General features: G+C 37.0%; 1 protein-coding gene and 1 non-coding gene across 2 annotated transcripts; both read left to right on the top strand.

The window, feature by feature from the left end:
- The first annotated feature begins 415 nt into the window (after positions 1-415).
- Positions 416-488, top strand: Trnat-ugu. The gene has a single exon. It is a non-coding gene; the product is annotated as a tRNA-Thr (tRNA).
- A 21,836-nt stretch (positions 489-22,324) lies between these two features.
- On the top strand, positions 22,325-24,839 carry LOC103508847 (leucine-rich repeat, immunoglobulin-like domain and transmembrane domain-containing protein 2). Its single transcript, XM_008473426.3, has one exon. It carries the CDS (start codon positions 22,592-22,594, stop codon positions 24,398-24,400), a length of 1,809 nt encoding a protein of 602 aa, XP_008471648.2. The 5' UTR covers positions 22,325-22,591; the 3' UTR covers positions 24,401-24,839.
- The last annotated feature ends 259 nt before the right edge of the window (positions 24,840-25,098 follow it).

Raw genomic sequence — 25,098 nt, forward strand, 5'->3', positions numbered from 1 at the left:
CTGTGTCTCCGCTCTCTCTCTCTCTCTCTCTCTCTCTCTCTCTCTCTCTCTCTCTCTCTCTCTCTCTCTCTCTCTCTCTCTTTTCCTGACGAAACGTAATTAAACTTTGGACCAAGGTAGGAGGGGAGGGGGATAGTAGAGGACTAGCTTTAGGGGAGGAGAGAGGGGCAAGAGTGGTAGAAAACTAGGGACAGAAGAAAGGGGAACATAGGGAGGAAGAGGAAGAGGGAAAGGTGAGGGACAGTATCATTTGAAACAAAACACACATTGACAACATATTTTGTAACATGGAAAGTATACCCGAGGTAAATGAGACAGGGCCGATCACAGTGATTCAGGGAACTGTAGAACTTACTCGGAAAACCGGCCTCTACGGATGAGCGGTTCGGCCTACAATCTAATAGTATACTAGCCAGCCTAGTTAGCATAGTTGGTAGTGCGTCTGCCTTGTAAGCACTAGGCCGCGGGTTCGATTCCCGCCCGGGGCGGATTTTATCCTGATGGGATAATGTTCATTCTCGGAACGGCTGGCTTTCTCCTATCCTGTCTTCCTTCTCTCTTCGATTTCGGGACGATAAGACCACAGCAGTTACAGTTCCCTCTGTCAAACCTCTTAAAAAAAAAATAATAATAATAGTATACTTCCGTTGTGTTGAATGATGGATATTTGTTACAAATTTCATCAAAATCGGATAAACTGCTCGAGACTCTCGAGAGTTATATGTACACTTGTACAGCAAGAAACTAACAAACAGGCTAACAGATTTACAGACAAACCAACCGGAAAATAGTCGAATCAACCCACTTCGTTCGATCAATGATCAGATAGGTACTGAGAATCAGAAGCAGGTTGTACCTATTTATAATAGAGTCTAAAAACTACTTTCAACTTTCCCGCTTTCAGGAACACATCAGGGCAACTACTGTGTTCCACCGACCCTGGACCTTCCCTAGCTTCACCCCCCACACCACACCCGAGCCTATACAGTATTGAGTTTGCCTCCTAATTATGTATTGCTTCCTAATTATAAAATAATGGAAAATGTTTACTCCCCTCGCACAGGTCATCGAGTCTAAAAACTATACTTTCAACTTTCCCGCTTTCAGGAAGACAGGGCAACTACTGTGTTCCACCGACCCTGGACCTTTCCTAGCTTCACCCCCACACCACACCCGAGCCTATACAGTATTGAGTTTGCCTCCTAATTATGTATTGCTTCCTAATTATAAAATAATGGTGGGAAACCTGGATAACTGGGAAAAAAATCGTGGCCCCTTCATTTTTTTTTTTTTAAACTAAAAAAACTGTTTAAATGGGAAAATCGAGCCTCTATAAGTGGGAATTTGTAGGAAAGCATAGTAACCCTTACTAACCAGTGCAATAGTCCTAAACATGGGAAACCTGGATAACTGGGAAAAAAATCGTGACCCCTTCATTTTTTTTAAACTAAAAAACCTGTTTAAATGGGAAAATCGAGCCTCTATAAGTGGGAATTTGTAGGAAAGCATAGTAACCCTTACTAACCAGTGCAATAGTCCTAAACTAAAATGGGCGCGGCACATAAGGGAGTAGGAAGAGACCACCTTAACATAATAATAACCCTTACTGACAGATTCCTCTTCCTCCAAACCAGTGTTCACATTTACCTCTATAAGTGGGAATAGGAAAACGGCAAACTCTCTAAGTGTGAAACTTTTTAACTGGGAAACCTGGATAAGTGGGAAAAATTGTCAATCCCTTGGATTCCCACTTAGACAGGTTCGACTGTAATCCTAATCTATTTTTGTTATTACCTTCACACTAAAAGATGCACAAATGTGCACACACTAAAAGTAATGCCAGTGCAGACATTTATGCAAGAACGTCGAGCGAAAAAGGAAAACAGTATAAAAATAGCCACACCTATCTTCTACAAAGAATACCTGAACATGGGTACACAAAGGGCCAATATTCATTTAAATTTACATTTTCCATTTATAAGTCAAATGGGCAGCTTTCTACAAAGAATACCTGAACATGGGTACACAAAGGGCCAATATTCATTTAAATTTACATTTTCCATTTATAAGTCAAATGGGCAGCTGGGGTTTAGCGAATGCAAATGCCCACTATTTGCAATAATCATTGAACATTGTGTATTTATTTCGCAAATACAAGGTTGTGAGCATATTTTTCAGCGTATTGTTTCATTAGTGCGAGTGGCACGAGTTTTTACTTTCCTAATTTCCCATAGGAAAAAAAGTAATGCAATCGGGTAAAATTTTCGTGGTCAGTTTTTAGTGCCAAAACACGTTTTGAAATCCCTAGAGCCTCTGATCTCGATCAGCCTCGGCTTAGGTATACATAGAGGTGAGGCTTAGGTGTAGGGGCAAACAGCACCAAAATTAAGCTTGTATACGAAATTACGAATTTTTAATCGGGAAAAACCATTCTGAAATTATATCTTCCTTCATTCAGTCCATTCCCTGTAGTCTCCAAAACACACTTCCTTTTTTCCTCCCCCTGGGAGGGGATGCATGATAATATTTGAAAAAGAAAATGTTCCAAGTCTGGGACAAAGAACAAAGACGTTTCATGTTTCTGTAACATTCTAGTATTCATCGCGAGGACCTTGAATCTTGACATAAAACGCTCCGTTTTGATTGTGCATATGAAATTGTGTGATAACAGAGCATTAGGTACTATCGGGAATATTGGGATGGAGTTTCTTTACACTTTTCCCTCCTCGAATACTGCTCTCAAGATGGAAATGTCGGAAAATAAAACCGAAGTAAGAATGAAGAGATGTACTCGTAATTGAATTAAACATGCCAGGAAATGTCGGAAAATAAAATTGAAGTAAGAATGAAGAGATGTACTCGTAATTGAATTAAACATGCCAGGATGTGAACAAGGATTGGAAAATAAAATAAAGAAGAAATAAAAAAGCGGGAAGAAAAGTTCTCGTCACAGATAAGAGCGTCATAAATACAGGTCATAAATTCGCACTGCCATAAGCATTGGAGAGAATTTGCACTGCGAGAAGTACAGAGGGGGAATAGGGGTGCCAAAGAAATGAGTAGCAAGGAATACCGCACTGCCATAAGCATTGGAGAGAATCCGCACTGCGAGAAGTACAGAGGGGGAATAGGGGTGCCAAAGAAATGAGTAGCAAGGAATAAAATATTATGGATGTTACAGGAATTGGAACAGAGTGTCATGCCATAATAGGATCAGCGAAAATAAAAACGCAAACAAAAATGATCAATTCCTCGACTCTAGCTAAATAAGGAAAATAAGAAGTGAGGTCTCCATATAAGTTTGTAGCCCCCTAATCGGATTGAGGTTCACTGAACTAGGTACAGTACAGGAGAAAAATGAAGCTCGAGGGGGGGGGGGGGGGGGCTAAATACGAACTCTGTCCCCATAGAAGGACTTATCCAAACCTAGTCGAGCTATATATCAAATTAAAGGTCTTTTTACCAGAAACACGAAAGTGGTGGTCCAGAAAACCATAAAGCCAAAAAACCAAAAAAAAAAAAACTAAGCGACCAGAAATCATTGGTGACCAGACTGGTGACCATTACGAGGAAGTGCGATGAGAGGAAGAGTTCCCCGAATGAGTTGGTTTGGCATGTGTGTGATTTCCAAATTTGGACATTGTGCTCGTTTAATACTCGAATATGTTTATTGTTTTTTTTTTTTCCCTCGTGTCCCGAATCGACATTTCGGATATTTGGCAAGCCTAGTCATATTATATACCTAGTTTACAAGGTGAGTTGAAATACAGAGGAATAAAATTTGCAGTAAAATCTAATATGCGTTCCACACTTGATGTTTGTAAATTTCCCACAGTTCCAAATATTACTTTTAGGGATTGAATACACAACGAGCACAATTTTGTACACAGGTTACTAGGGTAAGTGTACCATTTATTCGCCCACCTAAAAAACGTACCATTTATTGGCCCACCTGTGGGTCTACGCTACATAAGTCTGAAATGCTCGTTTAATACTCGAATATGTTTATTGTTTATTTATTTTTTTTTTCCTCGTGTCCATTAGAACAAGAGCGTGATATAATCGTAATTTACTGCTTCACAATAATAATTATTGTACAGTACAATAATATCTATCTTTGGCCCCAGAATCCTAAGATCGGCCTTAGAATTCTTATTTATTTGAGATATCTTATTTATAATCGAGCTAGGATTCTGGGGCCACAAGTCAAGTTCCATTATGAAAAAATTATGATAAATAGGTAAATAATATTTTATTGATACAATATGACAATATATTATGTGCATGTTAAGGAGCTAGATTTACCAAGGTTCTATAGCTTAAAGTAGAAATATTGACTTCTGCAGAAGCTTTGATACTTGGAAGACATCCGAAACTTCACAAGCCCAAGGAGTGATAGACCATCAATAACACATATAGGTATGGACTAAATCAATCCAAGAGGACATAAACACATCTAATCTAGACCCTGAATTACATAATTAAGTCACTACAGAATCTTTTGAAGTCAATTGATTGAAAAGGCAAATTGGTTATCATCAGAGTTCATGCGATGAATATTGTGTCATGTCGTCATGATTGGCCTCTCGGAAAACACACATTTTTGCATTTTTCCAGCATAAAAAAATAATTGACTGAATGACAAAATAATTAAAAATATATGGGAAAAAATTCAGTGTCGTATATAAATAATTTGCATGCAAGAGGAGTATTTTCGTTCAGTTTAAGCAAAGCTCATTTCAGGTTGGTCATATTATACCTAGTTTACAAGGTGAGTTGAAATATAGAGGAATAAAATTTGCAATAAAATCTAATATGCGTTCCACACTTGATGTTTGTAAATTTCCCACAGTTCCAAATATTACTTTTAGGGATTGAATACACAACGAGCACAAAAGTTATAAGTGTTTTTGTCTGGAAAAACCCTTAGGTGGGCGAATAAATGGTACACTTACCCTATTAACCCAAATCCTACACTGATAACATTGATATGTGGTTCCTACCTACCTGTTTTATTATTAAAATTAAAACTGAAAAGCTACCCCGTTGCGAATGTAATATTAATTAATTAGGCTATTCTAGTTCTTCGAATTTGACGAGTACAGCCAATAAAATGCATAAAGGGCAGATACAAAATACTAGAATATTTATGAAAATAAATATGCAGTTTATTACTAAGTGCAGGAGAGATGCTATTTTATATCGTATCGAATAGACCTGTTGAATAGTTCTGTCAATTCCTCAAAATGAAAACTATGGAAGTATGGATATTTCCACTGTGCAAGGGTAGAACGTGTGTGCTCTTCTGTATAAATACACGAGTCATATTGATAGAGGAAACAAGGCGACAGATTATTAGGAAAAGCTTTTATATTTTCCTTCAAAGCACTGCACACTTCTCCCTCCCCATTTCCGCCTTCTCCCCCTTCTGAGGCGACAGATTATTAGGAAAAGCTTTTATATTTTCCTTCAAAGCACTGCACACTTCTCCCTCCCCATTTCCGCCTTCTCCCCCTTCTAAGGCGACAGATTATTCGGAAAAGCTTTTATATTTTCCTTTATTTTCCTTCAAAGCACTGCACACTTCTCCCTCCCCATTTCCGCCTTCTCCCCCTTCTTGTTTCTCTCATCCTTCCATCACCTTATTTTCTTTGCCTTTGATTTTCTTTCTGCGTCTTTTTAGCCCGTCCTTCCTTTATTATTACGATAGTAATAAAAAAAAAAGGTATAGTGGACGGGCTATATTGTAATCGCTTCGGTGTCGTCTGTCTGTCACTCTGTCCTCATAGAAGGACTTATCCAAACCTAGTCGACCTATATATCAAATTAAAGGTCTTTTTACCAGAAACACGAAAGTGGTGGTCCAGAAAACCATAAAGCCAAAAAACCAAAAAAACTGGTTTTTTGGGGGATTTTTTCACATTTTCTCACACAAATGAGCTCTGATCTCGAAATTTGCCGCAACGACTTATGAACTCAAAGCGAGAAAGTTTTAGATAACACTTCAGTTGTTAATTTAAAACCGGTTTTAGCGTTACCTATGTTGAGCTACGCCGAGCAAGGCCAATAAATGGATGGGTGACTTAAACCTTATATTGGGAATAAAGGGCAATTTAAAACCGGTTTTAGCGTTACCTATGTTGAGCTACGCCGAGCAAGGCCAATAAATGGATGGGTGATTTAAACCTTATATTGGGAATAAAGGGAGAACGGGCTCTAGTCTTGATTTTAAATCATTACATGAAAGTAAAATCAAAAAATCAAATCAAGAATAATAATAAACTGAATATTAAACAAATTAGGTAGGTACATAGGTACTGATCGAATAAACTACGGGCTAAATAATTCCCGGAGGGACGTGCCCAGCTTGTTTACACTTTCGCTCGTTTCCCGTTCAAGGTATTGTTAGTTTAAAGAAAGAAAACGAACTTTTTTCTCCCGGATTTTCCAAATCGAAAAATCAAATCAAGAATAATAATAAACTAAATATTAAACAAATAGGTAGGTACATAGGTACTGATCGAATAAACTACGGGCTAAATAATTCCCGGAGGGACGGGCCCAGCTTGTTTACACTTTCGCTCGTTTCCCGTTCAAGGTATTGTTAGTTTAAAGAAAGAAAACGAACTTTTTTCTCCCGGATTTTCTTGTTTTCTTTGTTCCATGTACGTAAAAGTTAACTCATGTGAGAGTGTGAATGTGACGAGAAATAGGGGGAGAGAAGGGTTAGCAATAGAAAAGAAATAATTAGATTGGACCATGTAGACAAGAATATACCGTAATAAACTAGTAAATGAAATTCACACCGGATTTTCTTGTTTTCTTTGTTCCATGTACGTAAAAGTTAACTCATGTGAGCAGTGGCGTAGCGTGTATGTATGGCGTGTATGGCGGCCATACAACTCAAAAGTTCACTCTTAAGCCCATAAATATTAATGGCATGGCATGTACTATGATGGGACTTGGTAGACCTGTGCATGAGCCCTACACGCCCTACACTTGAATTTAGACCACGCTACGCCACTGCATGTGAGAGTGTGAATGTGACGAGAAATAGGGGCAGAGAAGGGTTAGCAATAGAAAAGAAATAATTAGATTGGACCATGTAGACAAGAATATACCGTAATAAACTAGTAAATGAAATTCACAATTCGTAGTTCTGATAACTGATAATAGAAATTTCTACTTGGACTGGACAAAAAGCCGTTCGATGATTTCGTCCGTTTGCTCAGATTCAATTCACTTTCCATTCTTCTGAGATCATTATCAACTAGCAATAGAAAAGAAATAATTAGATTGGACCATGTAGACAAGAATATAGGTAGATACCGTAATAAACTAGTAAATGAAATTCACAATTCGTAGATCTGATAATAGAAATTACTACTTGGACTGGACAAAAAGCCGTTCGATGATTTCGTCCGTTTGCTCAGATTCAATTCACTTTCCATTCTTCTGAGATCATTATCAAAGCTATAAAGATTCGAATCTTTATTTGCAGAGAAAGCCCATAACAAACATTACGGATAAAGCAGTGGAATTGAATAAGTTGGAATTAAAAGCTCGCTTATACCCCCAATTCAACACAACACAAACAAAAAGGTCGTGCGATAAACCGCCGAGAAATGAAAATCGTCTACTCTTGAGACAAGGCTGAGAAAATACGAGTGTGGAAATGAAATAAATTAATAAACTGTTCTTGGCGTTTTATTCTTACATCATCAACCATTTTCTAGCGCTCGCGATACAATAGCCAGGTATACAGTATACGCTGTAAACGCCATTTCGTGACAAGAAAAAAATTTCCTTCCTTGATAACATCAGTGAAATTTTCTAACTAGTACTTTTCCTAAATTTCTATGTAAATCTAATATACTCTACTTCTGTTAGAGAGGCATTTGCAGGCTTGTATGAATAAAAACGGTTATGTGTAGACAGCAGTGGCTTTTGAACACAGACAAATGGAAATGAAATAAAATAATAAATTGTTCTTGGCGTTTTATTCTTACATCATCAACCATTTTCTAGCGCTCGCGATACAATAGCCAGGTATACAGTATACTCTGTAAACGCCATTTCGTGACAAGAAAAAAATTTCCTTCCTTGATAACATCAGTTAAATTTTCTAACTAGTACTTTTCCTAAATTTCTATGTAAATCTAAAATACCTACTCTACTTCTGTTAGAGAGGCATTTGCAGGCTTGTATGAATAAAAACGGTTATGTGTAGACAGCAGTGGCTTTTGAACACAGACAATATACTCTACTTCTGTTAGAGAGGCATTTTCAGGCTTGTATGAATAAAAACGGTTATGTGTAGACAGCAGTGGCTTTTGAACACAGACAATCCTCAATATGTATCATTAGACAAAAGGTCTGGTTCATTAGAGCTGTTGTGACTTTGGTGATCATGTGAGTGAAGCTTTGGACTATATTACATCGTGTGGCATCGGCCTATTCTATTCTAACACCGAACAAAAGATAGGAGAAAATAATGATTTTATTATTGTATAGGTAGGTTAGGTAGACACTAGTCCTCTTTAAAAGAAGAAAATTCCAATGAATTTAATAATCATGAAAAATCAACTGAATGAAAGACGAGAGAAAGAAAAGAACTGTATAATCTTCTTGAAAATGATAATTATGGAAGTCATTCCTTTCATTATTATTATCAACAATACTAATATTATTGCTTTTTTTTCTGTCATTTGAAAATATCATTAAAAAGGAAAGAAGAAAAACTAAATATCTATCTTCCAGTTTCTCGCTTTCTCAGAAAAGAAAAGGTCTACGGCGAAGGAAATGAAGGAGGAAAGGAAAAAAATGAAATGTCTCCTCAGGAAATGATAGCAGTTCTGACAAGTTCTAAAAGGACATGGATGTTGCAAGTTCTACGTTTCCGACCTTTCCGAGGTCAAAATGCATTTAAATAATTCAGAATATGACACTGGTAGGTAGGTGGTTAGGTAACGAGAGACTCTCTGAAGAGTAATGAAGATAAATGTACAAGGTACTATCACCATTGTTGCAAATACAATAGAAGTCTCTTGACGGCTTGTTGCACAGAAAAGAGGGGCAGGCCTCTTACAAATAAATCATAGCTAGGCAAGTAATTTAATCGACTCTTCATCTCTATCATTGTAATTTCAAAGGTGATTTTAAACGGCTTGTTGCGCAGAAAAGAGGGCAGGCCTCTTACAAATAAATCATAGCTAGGCAAGTAATTTAATCGACTCTTCATCTCTATCATTGTAATTTCAAAGGTGATTTTAAAGATAGAAAGATCTTAATATTAGTTAATACTTTATCTGCGACTTCTGGAAATAATATCAGCAGCTAACTTGGTATAGTATCATACAAAACGTTTATCACGTGTTATACGTTGGATAATAATCCTAATCACAATGTGTGTAATAAAATAATAAAATTAATAATTCCTTGTCTTCTCTTTTTGAACAAATCTTTTCGAAAACTTTCTACAAGCACGCCTTGAAGAGATAATCTGCAAGGGGGTTTATTTTATACTTGAAACTTTTAGCCCATTGCTCCCCGGGGGTCAATAGTGCTCTTCCGTTATCTCCTTGATGGTTTCCTTCCATGTCTCCAAATCATACAGAAAATAATGAAAAAAAGTAACATTTTTTCCCATGTTCGTGAAAAAAGTAAACACGAATGCTGATTGCTGATTGGTGGAGAGGTTCATTAAACTGATTAAACAGCAGTATAGTGTTGAGCAGCATTATGTATTAAACGTATTTTGTGAGCAGCATTTTATTTGTGATACTATCACAAGAATAGGTCAAGTAAGCTGGCTTGATAATTCCCCTGAAGATAAGCTTTGTTGTCGTATGCCTTCAGGAGCATTCTGGAAAATGGATAGACATTCTTTGGGTGCAGATAGCCGAAATGTTTCACTTCTTGGAGAGCATTGAGCTCCCACTCTAGACAGGAACTAAGGACAGTATTTTTCATGACTACTTCCTTCTGTTTCTTACTGACTTTTAGAGTTGAGCGTTGAGACAACGAGCCTATAGTGCGATTAGTCCGAACCATACGCAAACACTTTGTAGGCAGCTTAGTTCAGAATTTCAGATTGAACTTTCCAATATAACGTAGAAACGCACGCGCAACTCAAATTCCCCATAATAAAATTCAGCAATATGTTATGCATGGAAAGTGTAATGATTGAGCCAATTTATGAGGAAAATATCTTCATTTTCCCCCTCCGCTCAGTTCTTTTCATTTTTAATGAACATGATATCTATCTTTCCTCTACCTGCCCGGGTGGAGGTATCCATTTTCCTTCATTATATAAAAAAAGTGTCCCTTCCTTGACCGACAAAGCCTTGGTCACAGAAGTTTGAGATAAAAGTTTTGATTGAAAATCTTTCCTACTCTCCTTCCCCTATTTTCTAAAGGAACAACTCACACTCAGCCCAGGTCCACGGGGGAGGAATGGAGGGGAGATCAGAAATACTCTCCCTTTGACCGACAAAGCCTTGGTCACAGAAGTTTGAGATAAAAGTTTTGATTGAAAATCTTTCCTCTTCTCCTTCCCCTATTTTCTAAAGGAACAACTCACACTCAGCCCAGGTCCACGGGGGAGGAATGGAGGGGAGATCAGAAATACTCTCCCAAGTTCAGACAAGCTAGACGAAGCCTTCATTGAAGCATGAATAGAACTTTCTACCTCCGACCTCACTTTTCTCCCTCCCCCGGTAGTCTAATTTGATTTTGCTTCATGATTGCGGAAGGGTGTGGCCAGTTATTTCTTCATTTCTTTCCTGGCATCCTGGGCTGCGGGGCACAATATTATTAGGTTGTCATAATTTCCAAGTGGTGTGGGTGGGAGAGTTTCCCCGCGGGAATTATTCACACCATATTACTCACTCAGCCTCCGGTGTTTTGCTGGTATGTCTCTTGATCAAAGAAGAACTTCCCAATATGAATTTCGTGTCTCCTAATCAGTGTCCCTTCTGCAAAAAAAGAGCTAAGTAAATGAAACTGTCAGACGATCCTTTTGTTAATCATATTAACAGGGTGGGGAAAAAGAGCTAAGTAAATGAAACTGTCAGACGATCCTTTTGTTAATCATATTAACAGGGTGGGGAATACTGAGTGCTGAGTAAAAAGAGCTAAGTAAATGAAACTGTCAGACGATCCTTTTGTTAATCATATTAACAGGGTGGGGAATACTGAGTGCTGAGTAAAAAATCCCGTCCCACGTATAACACTGGTACTTCACCTAATGAAATAGAGGCAGGTAAGGGAGAGTGCAGATTGGGAGAGGGAATTTTTTTGTCGGACAAAAAATTAAATCTAACGTTTTTCCCTCCCGTTTATTTATTTTAACATTTATATAATTGTATCAGACCATAGCATCGAGCTGACTCGACCATTTTTATTTCATTTGTCATTTTTAGTCCGTCCTTCCTTTATTATTACAATAGTAATAACAAGCTGGGTCCGTCCCTCCGGGAATTTTTTAGCCCGTAGTTTATTCGATCGTGATTAAAGAAAATCAGTACCTACCTAATTTGTTTAATATTCAGTTTATTATTATTCTTGATTTGATTTTTCGATTTTACTTTCATGTAATGATTTAAAATCAAGACGAGAGCCCGTTCTCCCTTTATTCCCAATATAATGTTTAAGTCACCCATCCATTTATTGGCCTTGCTCGGCGTAGCTTAACATAGGTGACGCTAAAACCGGTCTTAAAATAACGACTGAAGTGTTATCTAAAACTTTCTCGCTTTGAGTTCATAGGTCGTCGCGACAAATTTCAAGATCAGAGCTCAATTGTGTGAGAAAATGTGAAAAAAAAATCCCACAATTACTCAATTAACTTTAAGTCACCCATCCATTTATTGACAAAAAATAGCGAGATGGAGGGGTGACATCTCTTGTGTAAATATTCCTTCACTGTTTATCTCGAATTTCTAAATTGCATCACTTATTTGTTCTTCTCTCTCTTCAATTCTTTCCCTACCTCCCTCCCTTTTTTTTTCTATTTTTGAGAAATGATTTCAACAAGAGATAGTTCATGTGGTGAAAAATCTTTTGTCAAGCATTATCAGACATGACAAAAGACATTTAGGATTCAAGAAGAGTTTCCATTCATTAGCAGAACGAAAAGTTCTCTCCGCTAAAAACATTATTATTTTGAAATTGAAAGTAAACTTCAAATAAGTATTTCGAAAAGAACAAGTAGATATACGTGCCATCAGAGGCGCAGTTATGAAATATAGGCAATTTGAAAGGATTTTACAAGAGGTTTGATAGAGGGAACTGTAACAACGGAGGTCTTATCGTCTCAAAATCAAAGAAAGAGGCCAAGATAGCAGAAAGTTGGTCGCTCTCAGAACAAACCTTATCTGGTAAGGATAAAGTTCGCTCCAGACCGTTGTGTTCGCAGTCGCAGAGGGCATTGGAAACAGGAATTGACTTCTCATGAGTGAGAGTCGAAACGTGGACTCTCATTTTCTTTCCTTTTGATGTCCTTACAAAAACCACACCTAATCTAAATCATGTTATACAAGGCGGCCGTCAAGTAGACCGCGCTAACCTTCCAAGATAAATATTCCATTCTGACTGGTTATTATACTATCTACTAGTAATCTACTACACTCCAATAGTTAGGTATTTCATTAGTCAATTCCTCATTCTCTCTCATTTTAGAGGTTTGACAGAGGGAAGTTACTTAGCGCTTATATACAAGGCGGCCGTCGAGTATACCGCGCTAACCTTCCAAGATAAATATTCCATTCTGACTGGTTATTATACTATCTACTAACTACTAGTAATCTACTACACTCCAATAGTTAGGTATTTCATTAGTCAATTCCTCATTCTCTCTCATTTTAGAGGTTTGACAGAGGGAACTGTAACTGCTATGGTCTTATCGTCCCGAAATCGAAGAGAGAAAGAAGACATGATAGGAGAAAGCCAGCCATTCCGAGAACGAACATTATCCCATCAGGATAAAATCCGCCCTGGGCGGGAATTGAACCCGCGGCCTAGCGCTTACAGGAAAATCATAATTAGGAACTAACTCTTTCTTTTTCCTAGTTAATTAGGGATAGGTATTTACCTACCTTTACACGAATAAATTCCTTTCCTGAGGACTGACGTAATGATACAGTACCTGAGTATGAGTACACCTTGGCACTCCAATTATTGGCACCATTACATAAAATCCTGTCCTGTTCTCGTTTTCCTCCAGTTGCAAATATCGATAGTTTCTCAAAGTTGTAACTTGTAATCTACCAACTAAGCTAACTAGACAGGCCATTCTCTCTCTAATATGTCTATCAACATTTATCAAGACTTCCCAACGCACTTATTCCGCCACTGATGGCATTGAACATAACCGTAACATTATTATTACCTCCAGCATCATCGTTTACATTAATATTTCGCTCACATTCATATCCCACACTAGCGCGACTTCATTGTTTCCCATGATTTCCTTCATCTTTTCAATTTTACATTAGCTTTCAACTCGAACGGGGAGCAAAAAAAATGAAAAGTACTTGTAGCAAATCCCGACACAGAATAATGTTTTTATAATAAAAGTCAAATGTGTTATTTATGTAGCAACAATATTTGTTCAAAGCATTTAGTCGAAACCTCTTCGATCTTTAAGGGCCTTGCGAGAAAAATTACCCCTGTTACAGAAGGAGATGTTAATAGTTTGTACTATATCTACTACTACTACCTATCTACCTACATAGGTAGGTATCTACTCTTTTTGCCTATGTGGGCGTGGGCAATTCCCGAACAACTGTTCCACAGTCTAGTGGTCATAAAGCTAATGACGGGAATAAGTAACTCTCGAATTCGTAACGATTCTGGAAAGCCCACTTCAGCATTTCACGACATTACACATTGGAACTTGGCGCTGCTCCTGACATTACTAAAATCCAAATTTAAAATCCGATTAAAAAATAATGGAAAGTAAAGGAAGCCTACATTTTTTCCTTCTTTTTTCGAAACAAGAAAAAATTGCTTTATGACTAAGCCCACTTCAGCATTTCACGACATTACATTGGAACTTGGCGCTGCTCCTGACATTACTAAAATCCAAATATAAAATCCGATTAAAAAAAAATCTGGTGTGAACATCACACGACTTTCTATTACATTTGAGTATCGAACCCGCAACTTCTCAACTCTAATAATGGAAAGTAAAGAAAGCCTACATTTTTTCCTTCTTTTTTCGAAACAAGAAAAAATTGCTTTATGACTCCTGAAGGTCTAGACTTTGGACTTTTATTATGTACATCGACATTTTTTCCTTCTTTTTCGAAACAAGAAAAAATTGCTTTATGACTCCTGAAGGTCTAGACTTTGGACTTTTATTATGTACATCGGTATAGACAAAAAATCTTAAACTGAAATTTTCGCAAGGAAAATTATTCGTCGAAACCGAAACGAGTGTTGTTGTTTTTCTATTTTACTTCCATAGATATGTAGGTATACATACTAGGGAGGAGAAGCTTGTCTTGTGTATTATTTCTATGCTATTCTATCCTAGATATGTACCTACCTAAATTTAAATTTGTTTCTCAAATCATCTTTAGATTTTGATGTTGACATTTTGTTTTTCTACCATAAGTGTATGCAAAAAATAGTAGAAAAATAATTAGAAAGCCCTAAGCCTTAAATGTCCAACGTGCTGATTGGTGTTCATCATATTCCTTCTGTCTATACCTAACCACCTGGACCACCTCTAAATCTCTTTTATTAAGTTTAAATTAGGTAGGTATATTATGTAAACCTAGTTATCCATGTTACAGCAAAAAGTGGTCCCACAATATTTCCCTTGTGAATTTCAAGTCTCTAGCTCTTACCGTTCTCGAGATATTTTGTTTACAGACAGACAGACACACAGACAGTGAGGGGACATCTTTTGGGAAATATTTTAGAGGAAGGAGAACTAATATTGTTGAGGAGACTTAGATGCCATAGTGTATGTTCTGAAGGTATTCTTATAATGACACAGTGCTTAGTGCTGTCTATAGGTAGATCCTCTTTAAAAGAAGAAAATTCCAATGAATTTAATAATCATGAAAAATCAACTGAATGAAAGACGAGAGAAAGAAAAGAACTGTATAATCTTCTTTAAAATGATAATTATGGAAGATGGAAGTCATTCCTTTCATCATTATTATCAACAATACTAATATTATTGCTTTTTTTCTGTCATTTGAAAATATCATTAAAAAGGAAAGAAGAAAAACTAAATATCTATCTTCCAGTTTCTCGCTTTCTCAGAAAAGACACTGGGACATTTTAACAGGGGCTCTATCTTATATTATTTATATCATTATCATTGATAATGACTCATTATTAACGCCATTACTGCCATTGGCAAGTAAGAATGGACTCCCACCCAAATTAAAACTAGTTTCGCACATTGCATACTCAATAATATTCAGGCATTCACACCATTTACATTTTAACAGGGGCTCTATCTTATATTATTTATATCATTATCATTGATAAATAATGACTCATTATTAACGCCATTACTGGCATTGGCAAGTAAGAATGGACTCCCACCCAAATTAAAACTAGTTTCGCACATTGCATACTCAATAATATTCAGGCATTCACACCATTTTTTTTTTTTGCAGAGAGGGAAGAGAATATGCACATTTGTAGATGTACAAAGAAAGTAAAAGGGAGGAAAACAAGGAAAGAGAAAAAGAAATCTCAAAGCATAAATTTGGTAGGTACCTGGATAATTTTAAATCGCTTCCATCAAAGAGGATTTATGAGGTAGGGGATTGTATGACAGAATATGACGTGTGGAGAGTGAGAGGCTCTGACCTGATGACAGTACTCCTTCTCTGTCTTCCTCCTATCCTATAACAGTACCTACTATTTCCCTATCTCAACTCTACCTCCTATCCTATAAAAGTACTCCTTCCCTATTTTAACCCCCCCTTCTTCTCCTATACCAGTACTAGTTCCCTGTAACAACTCTCCCTTCTATCCTATAAAAGTACTCCTTCCCTATCTCAACTCTACCTCCCCTCCTCTAACATTGCTCCCTCCCTATCCTTCCCCTTCCCGTACACTAAATACTAAACCACATATTTTATGTTCAACCCCCGCGATTAGCCTTGGCAAATAAATCACGTATTTTACAATCACCCGAATTATGTGTGTGCTCGTTTTGGTAGACGGTGCAAATCCACAATGCGGTTTCGATTTTCATAGATCCACAAGGTAAATCCATGATTTAGATTTTCCTACATGCCGCAACTATTCTGGTGGTAGCAAGGTTTTTCTATCACTTCTGTGTTAGAAGTATCGTCGCAGTCGTTTTGTTTTAGGGTATTTCCCGATTCCATTCTGTGTTTCATACAAAAAGGACTCGGCCAGAGATTTCGCATTTCAGAGAAAAGAGTTCTTCTTGGCAACAACGTCGCGTTTCAGGCGCATTGATTTTTTCAAATCATTAATGCATCGAGTCAGACGGGCGCGTTTACTGCTTCATCATAATAATTAGGTATTGTACAGTACAATAATATCTATCTTTGGCCCCAGAATCCTAGATCGGCCTTAGAATTCTTATTTATTTGAGATATCTTATTTACAATCGAGCTAGGATTCTGGGGCCACAGGTCAAGTTCCATTATGAAAAAATTATGATAAATAAATAGTTTTATTGATATATGACAATATATTATGTGCATGTTAAGGAGCTAGATTTACCAACGTTCTATAGCTTAAAGTAGAAATATTGACTTCTGCAGAAGCTTTGATACTAGACTTATTGGAAGACATCCGAAACTTCACAAGCCCAAGGAGTGATAGACCATCAATAACCCATATGGACTAAATCAATCCAAAAGGACATAAACACATCTAATCTAGACCCTGAATTACCTACATAAGTCACTACAGAATCTTTTGAAGTCAGTTGATTGGAAAGGCAAATTGGTTATCATCACAGAGTTCATGCGATGAATATTGTGTCATGATGGCCTCTCGGAAAACACACATTTTTTGCATTTTTCCAGCATAAAAAAATAATTGACTGAATGACAAAATAATTAAAAATATATGGGAAAAAAATCAGTGTCGTATATAAATAATTTGCATGCAAGAGGAGTATTTTCGTTCAGTTTAAGCAAAGCTCATTTCAGGTTGGTCATATTGTACCTAGTTTACAATAGGTGAGTTGAAATATAGAGGAATAAAATTTGCAGTAAAATCCAATATGCGTTCCACACTTGATGTTTGTAAATTTCCCACAGTTCCAAATATTACTTTTAGGGATTGAATACACAACGAGCACAATTTTGTACACAGGTTACTATTAATCCAAATTCTACACTGATAACATTGATATGTGGTTCCTACCTACCTGTTTTATTCATCATCATTCAGTAGCATCATCGATGTCGATGGTAGCCAAACTTGATAAAGCCAGGTTAGTTGTTGTGCGAAAGAGCTGTCGGGGGAAAGAGATATGCACATGCACAGATGCACACTTGTAGATCTACAAAGAAAGTAAAAGGGAGGAAAACAAGGAAAGAGAAAAAGAAATCTCAAAGCATAAATTTGGTAGGTACCTGGATAATTTTAAATTTAGTAACACGATATCGATTCCTAACATGTAGGTATTATGATTTTATTTGTTTGTCTTTAAATTTCTAGGGAAGAGAATATGCACACTTGTAGATGTACAAAGAAAGTAAAAGGTAGGAAAACAAGGAAAGAGAAAAAGAAATCTCAAAGCATAAATTTGGTACCTGGATAATTTTAAATTTAGTAACACGATATCGATTCCTAACATGTAGGTATTATGATTTTATTTGTTTGTCTTTAAATTTCTTAAAGTTGCGTCGTGGTTGCAATTGCACCGTATTACATTAAAAAAGTTCAAATACATACTAGAACCAACAAGAGTACACAATAAAGAATAAATTTAAAAACAACAAAAGATATGCAGAGATCAAATGCAGAAAGTTTTGAAAATCAATGTATGAAAGATGAAAATGTAAAAAGAAACGCTTGAAGGGGGACGAAAAACTAAGAGAGATATACCTACAACTAATATTATTTAACACAACACTCATGCACATTCGATACAACAGGTGGCAGACATCAGTAAAGCCAATTCCATAAAAAGATGAAATATGGTGAAGTTATTCGTCACATGAAGGAAATTTCCTGATGAAGTTTTGAGCTCGATTGGGCTTTTGGATTCCTAGTAAGGTCATTTTTCTACATTTCTTTGTTTCATTACAACTAGAGGAGTTGGTCCAATTTTGACAAAAATCGTTGAATGGTCTTTATATTTTGGTCTCCATCATAGAACCTTTGAGTCCGTAACTACTTCACTGGAAGGTTCACCCATAACAGTGAATGTTTCTTTAAAATAATGGGTGAGAGGAGAAGGGAAGGACTAGTGGTAAAATGAACTTTGAATGATACCCACATACATCTGGAAGGTTCACTTATAACAGTGAATGTTTCTTTAAAATAATGGGTGAGAGGAGAAGGGAAGGACTAGTGGTAAAATGAACTTTGAATGATACCCACATACAGCGCTACTTTATGTCTTCCGCACTCAGGCTCTCACAAGCGAAGGAAAAAAGTAAATTTGAGATTTCAGTCTTCAGTCAACTATCAAGTCCGAGAGTGTGTGTTCGTAATCGTCACGTGTATTTAATGTAACATTTAATAAATAATTAAATATTTATGTATTTTTTATTTCATAATTTTTTCTGACTAAAAACAATTTTAAAATATTAATACATTACATTAAAATTAATGTAAATAAATAAAATTTAATATTTATTGTTTGCAAAAATTTGAATCCATGTGCGAGTGAAGGATACCTTATTTTGCTCACCCACATTATGAGATGAATTTCCAGCAAATCTAGATAGAGAATGAGAGAGAGAAAGAGAAAGAGAGAGAGAGAGAGAGAGAGAGAGAAGAGAGTTTTGATCAATTAGGCGCATTTAACTTGATTACTCGGAATACCTATAATTCGTCCTGACTCATCTCTTCAGCATTATCTGAAGCAATTAAAAGCTTGATTGGCACAGGATGGGGATGGGATATTCATAGCTTAAGTACCTAGCTCACGTCGTTACTGAAACCTATCCCCCTCTAATAACCCTTAGCATGGCATTTCGAGTCATTACATGAAAGGAAGAAGGGAGGGGGAGGAGGCATTAATTCAAAGGCCGAACGAAATCCCTCTCGCTTTGACATGAAAGTCTTTAAGAGTCGTAGCCAACCCACCCATCCTTTCATTTTGAACACAAAATTTAACATGGTTATTACATGACAGCTCACAGAGCGGAGAGGAAGGGAGATTTAGAAGACGGAATGGAGATACATTTGTCACAGTCATCAATTTGAGCATGGTCTAATGTTGTTCACCCATCCTTTCATTTTGAACACAAAATTTAACATGGTTATTACATGACAGCTTACAGAGCGGAGAGGAAGGGAGATTTAGAAGACGGAATGGAGATACATTTGTCACAGTCATCAATTTGAGCATGGTCTAATGTTGTTCAATGTTCGATTGCCCAAAGGTCTTCTTGAGAAGGATGGGTGAGGTTAGCGTTTTGCATAATTTCGGAAAGACGAAACGAAAATGAAGTTCCCAGGGGTAAAACGATTAGCTTTCGTTAAGACCGCTACAACTCAAAATACGGTATATTCTACAGGGAGTGAGAAGTCTTCAGAATTCTGGATAATCGAGACGCTGCCCTGGTTGAGTTTCAGTAACCGCGCACTGAAAAAAAAAAAAAAAAGACGAAAACCTGAACCTGTATTCCTCGTATTCTTCAATATGCATCCGATTTAATTTGTTTAAATTTTCTATCTAAAGGATTAGGGACCTTTAAACCCTCCCTCAGGATTTACAACGATGGATATCTTTTCTGGGACGTCCATATTAGTGCAGATTTGCAGAAGAACGCAAATAGGTAACGCGAGATACATTAGAATGAAGAAAACAACATCTCTGTTGTTATATTTCTGAAGAAGTCTCCAACGCATTGGTGCCCGCTGGTTGTCCTGATATCCTACGAAATCCATACCTATTACCTAGTTTGTTCGTTTGTTGAACGAAATTAGATGAATTTCCAGCAAATCTAGATAGAGAATGAGAAAGAGAAAGAGAGAGAGAAGAGAGAGAGAGAGTTTGAGAGTTTTGATCAATTAGGCGCATTTAACTTGATTACTCGGAATATAATTCGTCCTGACTCATCTCTTCAGCATTATCTGAAGCAATTAAAAGCTTGATTGGCACAGGATGGGGATGGGATATTCATAGCTTAAGTACCTAGCTCACGTCGTTACTGAAACCTATCCCCCTCTAATAACCCTTAGCATGGCATTTCGAGTCATTACATGAAAGGAAGAAGGGAGGGGGAGGAGGCATTAATTCAAAGGCCGAACGAAATCCCTCTCGCTTTGACATGAAAGTCTTTAAGAGTCGTAGCCAACCCCCCATCCTTTCATTTTGAACACAAAATTTAACATGGTTATTACATGACAGCTTACAGAGCGGAGAGGAAGGGAGATTTAGAAGACGGAATGGAGATACATTTGTCACAGTCATCAATTTGAGCATGGTCTAATGTTGTTCAATGTTCGATTGCCCAAAGGTCTTCTTGAGAAGGATGGGTGAGGTTAGCGTTTTGCATAATTTCGGAAAGACGAAACGAAAATGAAGTTCCCAGGGGTAAAACGATTAGCTTTCGTTAAGACCGCCACAACTCAATTAGTGATAGATTTTAGGATTCAGAAAAGGAGAATTCCAATATTAGACTCGCTTTTCAATCTCACAGATAGACATCATGGATGTAAGACTTGCCTTACATCATCCACAACTCAATTAGTGACAGATTTTGGGATTCAGAAAAGGAGAATTCCAATATTAGACTCGCTTTTCAATCTCACAGATAGACATCATGGATGTAAGACTTGCCTTACATCATCACGTATTAGATGTTAGAAAAGGTGCTCAATCTAGAATACGTTTTTAATATTAGGTAGGTAAATATATTATTGTTTTATTTATTTTCATATTCGGAAAATCATACGCCTTGGATGGGAGAGTTTGAGAGTTTCCCCGCGGGAATTATTCACATATTACTCACTCAGCCTCCGGTGTTTTGCTGGTATGTCTCTTGATCAAAGAAGAACTTCCCAATATGAATTTCGTGTCTCCTAATCCCCCTAGGCAAAAATTGACAGATAGTACGACGTTTCTTCTGTGGAGTATAAATACGAGGATGGGAGAGTTTCCCCGCGGGAATTATTCACGCCATATTACTCACTCAGCCTCCGGTGTTTTGCTAGTACTCGTATGTCTCTTGATCAAAGAAGGACTTCCCAATATGAATTTCGTGTCTCCTAATCCCCCTAGGCAAAAATTGACAGATAGTACGACGTTTCTTCTGTGGAGTATAAATACGGTATATTCTACAGGGAGTGAGAAGTCTTCAGAATTCTGGATAATCGAGACGCTGCCCTGGTTGAGTTTCAGTAATCGTGCACTGAAAAAAAAAGACGAAAACCAGAACCTGGTTCTTCTTTTCCTCGTATTCTTCAATATGCATCCGATTTAATTTGTTTAAATTTTCTATCTAAAGGATTAGGGACCTTTAAACCCTCCCTCAGAATAGACGAAAACCTGAACCTGGTTCTTCTTTTCCACGTATTCTTCAATATGCATCCGATTTAATTTGTTTAAATTTTCTATCTAAAGGATTAGGGACCTTTAAACCCTCCCTCAGAATTTACAACGATGGATATCTTTTCTGGGACGTCCATATTAGTGCAGATTTGCAGAAGAACGCAAATAGGTAACGCGAGATACATTAGAATGAAGAAAACAACATCTCTGTTGTTATATTTCTGAAGAAGTCTCCAACGCATTGGTGCCCGCTGGTTGTCCTGATATCCTACGAAATCCATACCTATTACCTAGTTTGTACAACGATGGATATCTTTTCTGGGATGTCCATATTAGTGCAGATTTGCAGAAGAACGCAAATAGGTAACACGAGATACAATAGAATGAAGAAAACAACATCTCTGTTATATTTCTGAAGAAGTCTCCAACGCATTGGTGCCCGCTGGTTGTCCTGATATCCTACGAAATCCATACCTATTACCTAGTTTGTTCGTTTGTTGAACGAAATTAGATGAATTTCCAGCAAATCTAGATAGAGAATGAGAGAGAGAAAGAGAAAGAGAAAGAGAGAGAGAGAGAGAGAGAGAGAGAGAGAGAGAGAGAGAGAGAGAGAGAGAGTTTATCTACCCCTTTTTTTTACTAAAATAATAATAATAAAATGAAATGAAGTGCTATCTCAGTGATCATCGAGTGCTTGGATGTTACAATTGGATTACCCCTATCAATGACCCAAAATAAAGTGAAAATTAAATTATTAAAAGTGTCATCATAACAAAATTATAATGAAATATAATCTCAACTATCCCGTTTTGTAGCAGTTAAAAATTGGGGAAAATATTATTATAATAATAACAACTTTTTTTAATTCTATCATTAATACCTAATAAAAATAAAAAATCGGAAATGAAAATGTATTTAGTAATAGTGTTTTTTGTGTTAGTTGTGTCAGTGTCATCATGTCCTTCAACTTGCATTTGCAAGTGGAAAGGTGGAAAGCAATGGATGGAATGCCGGGATAAGTTTCTCATTACCATTCCTGAAGCTCCTGAATCTGAACTGACACAAGTTTTGGATATGTCTGGAAATAACTTGCAAATTCTTCCTAAGGAAGCATTTCGTCGTGCAGGACTTCTTAATCTTCAGAAGTTATTTCTGGCTCGGTGTCACATTGGACAAATTGATTCTGGGGCTCTTGATGGCCTTACAAATTTAATTGAAATAGACTTATCGGATAATCTGCTGACGTCTATCCCGTCGTTAACATTCCAAAGTGTTCGATTTCTTCGAGATTTGAACCTGGCACGAAATCCCATCTCGAAAATCGAAAAAGGTGCTTTTCAGTTTGTACCAGGACTAGTCAAGCTAGATATGTCTGAGTCTAGACTAGAACACATTTCACCTGAAGCGTTTACTGGTGCCAAATCTTTAGAATCAATCAAGTTGAATGGAAATAGACTTTCACACTTTCCAGTGAGGTCTGTTGAACCACTACTCAAACTGATGATGATAGAACTCCATGACAATCCTTGGGTGTGTGACTGCAATATGAGGTCAATTAAAATGTGGCTTGCTGATAAAAAGAATGTTCCTGTTCAACCAGCGTGCACAGGACCTGAGAGATTATCTGGCAAAGTGTTCTCTGATTTACATGCAGATGATTTTGCGTGTAAGCCGGAGATCAGAATGGATAGTAGATATGTGGAAGCTGTGTCAAGTGAAAATGCTACAGTTGTCTGTCGTGTGGATTCTATTCCTCCAGCTGCCATCAGTTGGTATTGGAATGGCCGTCTGCTCCTCAACAATACAGCATTTAGTTCCTATCAACGAATATTTGTGATTGAACAAGGAGAGTACGAAAGGAAAAGTTCTCTGGTTCTGACCAATGCACAAGAATCGGACTCCGGACGATTCTACTGTGTTGCTGAAAATCGAGCGGGAATAGCGGATGCGAACTTTACACTTCAAGTTACCTATAGAGGAGTAGGATTACCATTCCTTGGTGGTGGTCATATCAACGGCATTAGTTTAGCGCTCTTTTTCCTTATCATTCTCATTTTAATTATTATTATTTATCTGTTGATTAGAATGAGAACTATTACTTACCCTAATAGTAAAAACCCTGCTCAAATAGAAGTCATGGCAAATGGAAATGCTCATGCAGTTGTAAATAAAACTCCTTCGCTCACACCAGTTATTGAAACTTCTTCGTTTACAGAGAGGAAACAGTTTCCACCACCTAGTTATCATAGCACAGAGATGATAAGTCCTAATGGACAACTTCCTAATAAGACTTTACATAGTGTCATTAACATTTCAAATCCGGATTTAATTAATGATACTAGAAAACCTGAGGGACTCAGTCCTGAGCCCCACAATGATGATGTGTTGTTTCAAAATAATTACTGGAATCAAAACATCAGACAACCAACTAATTCTGAACTAGGTTTCGATTCTAACGATAAAACGCCCATCATTGATGGTGTTAGCATAGGTGGTGAACTAGATGACAACTATCCCCCTGATTATGGTCTACCCATAGTCGGACAAGGACAAAATGAACTTTTACCAAATAATATTCACCCGAATGCAAAAACTTTGAGAGTTTGGCAAAGAGGTGTTCCCGTGCTTCCTCCCGTTAATGCTTTGAAAAGAGTTTTGTCTCGGGGTTCTCCTGACGAAGGGTATCAAGAAGGAAGCGGAACTGACGTATAATGAAGGTGTAGAGATGTAAAATGTAAATGAGAAGACTGCTTCAATACACTGGCTGTGACTTATGTATTATAATGTTGTAAATACCCCCCACTACCTGTACAAAGAAAGGTAAAGAATAAACTTGACGAATATTTTATGTGATTTAATATTTTCTGTTTGTATTTCAATTGAAGAATAAAATGATGTTCATGTAAAATAGAAGACATGTCGTCTTGAATATATTCTAGCATGGAATGGGTTTTCTGAAATGTCTCGTACAGACTTCACATTTGAATTTGAAATTTATTGCAAAATTCCACATACAATCCGAAGACTTTATATAATTTATTATTATATTTATTCTCTCCTTTCTCAGACTAGTTTGCCTTTATCGAACCAAATTGGTAAGCATTATGTTCAACTTGAGGCGAAAAAGGAGAAAGTTTCTGTAGCCCATCCATTATGAATTTATGATATGTTCTTTCCTGTGATTACCTACCATTATAATTGTCGTTAGTGGATGTGTCGATATGACCAAGTAATTATATATTTGCAGGACGTAGGTATTATGTACCCACATAATTGATTGATTGATTGATTGATTGATTGATTGATTGATTGATAATTATTTATTTCACACTACAATAAATACAATTATTTATTTCTTCTTTTAGTGGATGTGGCAATATCACCAATGATAACTGAATTGAATGAATGAA

This window comes from Diaphorina citri, unplaced genomic scaffold (genome assembly GCF_000475195.1).
Source record: "Diaphorina citri unplaced genomic scaffold, Diaci psyllid genome assembly version 1.1 scaffold439, whole genome shotgun sequence".
Classification (NCBI taxonomy): Eukaryota; Metazoa; Arthropoda; class Insecta; order Hemiptera; family Psyllidae; genus Diaphorina; species Diaphorina citri.